Here is a 4,320-nt window from a genome sequence, read left to right on the forward strand (position 1 = left end):
ACGCCCGGTAGCTTTGGCCGCGGCCGTCACTCGCGGTCACGCTCCAAGTCGAACGCCAACAGCTACCACCTCGTGCACTCGCCCGCGAACGGCGGCCAGCACGTTTAAGCAGCCACTGTGTTTTTTGATATCACTCGTTTATACATGCACATTTGCCCAACACTTTTTTCTCTTGTGAAACACATCTTTCGTTGCCAAAGACGTCTCTGCGTAGCCTTTCTCGTCGCGGTCGAATCCCCAGAGCTAGTCATGCCCTTGTTTTCACTATCGAATCTCGACTCAACGGAGGAATCTCGGTCATCCTAGTTCCCGCTTCATGAAGACCCTGATGGGGTAGCTGTCACACGACCACGGTCCACGACTCGAACGCTCGCGCCATGCGATCGATGATGTCAAGCACAAGGTGGTTGGTTCTCGTAGTGTACACAGATTCGTTGGTTTAGAAACTATCGACTTTACGCGCAGTCGATGCGGTCGGATCGGTCCGTGGCCTCGAGAAACTCTTTCCAGACGACGGGAAACAAATTCGTGACGTCGTGCTGCACGGTCTTTTGCGCGCTCGCGTTGCCATCGCAGCTCGCGAGCCGCACCGATGCGACGTACGTCACAAACGCTTTGCCGAGGTCGCAGTAGGCCTGCGCGTCCGCGTCTGCGAGCTGGAGCCAATTCGTAATCGCGACGAACCGCTTCTCGAGCTGCTTATGCGTCAGCGCGAGCGCTTCGTCCGGCGTCACTTTCTTCTTTTTGCTGAGCACCGCGACCAGGAACGACTTGGCCTTCTCGCGGATCGCGCGCAAACTCACGTACCACGCCGTCTTGTACTTTTGGAGGCCAATGACCGCGCCCGAGCCATCCACATACAAGTTGACCTTGCCTTCGGTCTGGTAGCCGGTCTTGATGGCGCTCAGCACGGCCTTGAACTCAGCGCCCGTGTACGGCACCACGTCGAACTGCACGGTGCGGACGCCGCAGTAGCGCCCCAGCGCGTACCCAAGCAGCGGGTTCATGCAAATCTCGACGCCGTCCAGCGACCCGAGCGTCGGGAATGAAAAGCCAAAGAGCACGGGCGTGTCGTCGGGCACGGAAAGAAGCTCGACGTGCTGGTGGTTGGGGCACAGCAGCTCAAACGACGCCGTGAGCCGTGTCTGCCATAAAAACTCGCAAAAGATCGATCGCTTCGCGGGCGAGAGGCCCTCGAGCATGCGCAACAGACCGTATGCGACGGGGCGGGCGCCCGCAAATGGATTTTGGCCGTTGGTCGAGCCGATCGCAATCGCCTTTTCAATGTCGGATGTGGTTGAAATCGCCATGTGCACGTTCTTGGAGCCGACAAGGTAGACAAACGAGCCGTCGGTCTTCTTGAGGACGGCGAGGTGGGCGGCCTCGCCGTTCTCCTTCACGGTCGAGATGACCGACTTGGTCTCGGTCGCGGGTTTTGTAAAGTACTTTGAGAGCGCTTCCGAGGCAATCGAAGCGGCATTGGTGGCGGCTTGCGTGGTATCGCCTACGCTGAGCTCCCCGTCGTCTTCGTGGCCCGTAAACTTGGGGTACGCCCGCACGAGAGGAAAGTACGCGATCGTCGCTGCGTCCAGCGCCCACTTGGCCACGTAGTTGCCGCGCGGGTAGTACTTGCGCGCGTACTCGTCGCCGTTGTAGATGGCGTCGTCGGGCCGGCCGCGCGCGGCGACACGAATGTCAATGCCCACAAGGCCTTCCAAGAAAGGCAGCATCGGGCGCTCCGTGGCCATCGCAATCGGCGACGCGATCGCCTTCTCGACGTGCTCGGCCCACTCGGCGCTCCACTTGAGCACCATGTCGCGGAACGGCAATGGCGCGCCGTCGGGCCCCGCATGGCGGCTGCGCATGTAGGCGCGGATCTGCTCGAGCCTACGTGATGCGCTTAGGTAGATGCTGGCGGCGCATGATGGCCGTACCCGCGCGTGTAGTGGATCGCATGCTCGGAAGGCGCGTCCATGAGGAGGGCTTCGACGACGCGGAGGAGCGCGGGCGAGAGGCTCGTGTGCGTCGGCGCAAACATCGAAAAAGGCAAAGTGCCCGCGACCTTGCAAATCGCCTATCCGGATAGACCATCACTCGCGCCCGATCCTTATCCGGACAATCGACCGCCGAGTGATGTTGTGTTCGAAGCGCGGGTGGTCGCAAGGGCACTGGCAGCCTTGCATTGAGCTCCAAGGAAGTGAGCTTTTGTACCAGAGCAGCTGAGCTGGCATCGCAGAGAGCGATGGTCTCTGGGTCATTGCCGCTCCACACAAACCATGGACCTGGCATGGTTCAGGAGCATCTGGAGTAGTTGACGCTTTGACGACGAAGCCCATCAGTTGTAGAGGGTGGAAGTGCGGGACAACGTGTCCACGGCATAAAGAACGGATGTACCAGACAGGCCCATGACCCTTGATGCCCCGTTGCTGTTAACAAGATTTTTGGCGCTGGAAATCATCGATCCAATTGGGTTTGATAGTCAGAGAGCGTGAGAATGGAAGATGTACGACGCGGCGACGCCACGTCAGCTCAGCTACACGAGCGAGAGAGTGCGTTTGAGGATGAGAGGATCGTGAGGATGGCTTATGACGCAACGACAGTCCATGCGTCGACGCTAGAGTCCGTCACTAGCATCGCAGACATCTTCGACGATGCGCATCGCTGAAGTGCAAGGTGGTGCAAGTAGAATCTGTGCTCTGCGAGTGCAAACTCAACCTCGAGCGTTGCAGCATCGAAAGGCTCGTCTCTCGGTCATCTTGTGCACCAGTCGACAAGACCAGTGCGCGTGACAAATGCGAAAACGCTCACATCGGCCGTGCCAAACAAGGTTGACGCTGACGCAGTGCATGACTCTGAACCTCTTGCGTTGCCGGTGCGATGATGGGACGCCGGACGCTAACAGTGCTGCAACGCGGCTAAATCCTGGATCTAATGTACGTGACGATGCGCTTCATTCATTCGCTTTGCACTAGTGCTGTGCGGTAATACATTGAACGACCTACGTGCTTGATCGCTACGACTAACTGGTTTTACGAGGCACGCGTCAAAAGATACTCATAGACGTCCTTGTGGCCATGGGCTAGTGCAGCCTCGCACGTGCGCGCGCTGTAGCCTTCGCTGCGATGTGTCACCAGGAACCGAACCACGTCCAAGTGACCATTGAGCGCCGCGCGGTCGATGGCGCCGCGGGTTGCTCCGTACGTTCGCTTCTCGTGCAGAAAGGTCACGATCGCCAAATGCCCGTTGGCGGCGGCGCCATCGAGGGCTGCGACCGTTGCCCCTTCGCGGCGTCGTGCGTGGAGGTATTGGACGACGGTCAAGTGCCCTTCGGATGCAGCACCGTCCATCGCGCGCGTCGAGCCGACCACGTCCGTGTGGTCAGTAATGTGCTCCACGACGTGCAAGTGACCCTGTCGCGCCGCAAGGTCAAGAGCGTGCCCTGTAAGGCCACTGTACCCGTTGGCGAGGAAGAATGTAAGCGTCGCGAGGCTGCCGCGCAGCGCGGCGAGGTCGAGGAGGTGGTCGCACGACGATTCGAGGCGATAGTGGGCGTGGACAAAGCCAGCAATGTCGACGCGGTCGGCGTACGCTGCGTGGTACAACACCATATAGCGCATGGGCGGCGCGTCACGAAGAACGGATAGAAGGCGAGAGGTGCCGACGGCTGCATACCAAGGTGCCAGCGCGGCGTCGACCGCATGCAGTTGCGGGAGGAGCATGGTGGCTATGTCGCCGCTGATGAGGCGGTCGCAGTCGGCCTCGGTGAAGACGCGGAAGCGCAGCACGTCTTCAATGACGCCATCTTGGTACGAAGCGAGAAGCGCAAAGAGGTCGGCTGACCGCAGCACGCCCGAGGTCGCGGCTGTCATGACACTTGGAAAGTGCATTGCATTCGCCCGGCAGCACCACAAGAAGACCATCACTCATGCGATGAAAAATCCGGTAAAATTAATTAAATGCAAATCTAAAAGATCGCTATTGGATGGGCGTCGTGGCACTCACTCGGAGGCACTCGTCGCTGTGCATGGCGAGTGGCGGCGGCGTCTGCGGCGAGCTTGGGGCGGTGAGTCGCTGACGCATGGCCTTGGCGATCAGTGCGATGCCCACGACAGCGGCCACACACCCGGCAATCGCAAGCGCGGCGCCGGGCCCCATGCTGTCGGAGGCAGTGTCGGCGCCGTCGGCCAGCGCTCGGAGGCTGGTCTTCGTTGCCTGGGCGTCGACCGTCGCGGCCGTCACGAGAGTAAGAATAAGAAGCAGGGCGAGCTGAAGCAAGTGCATGCTGCAAAGGTGGCAAATTGGAAAGTGATCAAGTGAGAA

The 4,320-nt window shown here is 59.8% G+C and overlaps 3 protein-coding genes across 3 annotated transcripts; all 3 read right to left on the reverse strand.

Annotated features, from left to right (window-relative positions):
• Window positions 1-406: 406 nt before the first annotated feature.
• On the reverse strand, window positions 407-2,038 carry SPRG_13393 (hypothetical protein; the record flags this gene model as incomplete). The annotated part of the gene is made up of 2 exons (XM_012353216.1): window positions 407-1,887; window positions 1,935-2,038. The coding sequence occupies 2 exons, from the start codon at window positions 2,036-2,038 to the stop codon at window positions 456-458; spliced, it is 1,536 nt and encodes a 511-aa protein (XP_012208606.1). The 3' UTR covers window positions 407-455.
• Window positions 2,039-2,920: 882 nt separating this feature from the next.
• Window positions 2,921-3,869, reverse strand: SPRG_13394 (hypothetical protein; the record flags this gene model as incomplete). Its single annotated transcript, XM_012353217.1, has 1 exon — window positions 2,921-3,869. One exon carries the CDS (start codon window positions 3,867-3,869, stop codon window positions 3,030-3,032), a length of 840 nt encoding a protein of 279 aa, XP_012208607.1. The 3' UTR covers window positions 2,921-3,029.
• Window positions 3,870-3,941: 72 nt separating this feature from the next.
• Window positions 3,942-4,281, reverse strand: SPRG_13395 (hypothetical protein; the record flags this gene model as incomplete). Its single annotated transcript, XM_012353218.1, has 1 exon — window positions 3,942-4,281. The coding sequence occupies one exon, from the start codon at window positions 4,279-4,281 to the stop codon at window positions 3,976-3,978; it is 306 nt and encodes a 101-aa protein (XP_012208608.1). The 3' UTR covers window positions 3,942-3,975.
• Between the last annotated feature and the right edge of the window lie 39 nt (window positions 4,282-4,320).

The sequence above is a fragment of the Saprolegnia parasitica genome (assembly GCF_000151545.1).
Source record: "Saprolegnia parasitica CBS 223.65 unplaced genomic scaffold supercont2.118, whole genome shotgun sequence".
Lineage (NCBI taxonomy): Eukaryota > Oomycota > Saprolegniomycetes > Saprolegniales > Saprolegniaceae > Saprolegnia > Saprolegnia parasitica.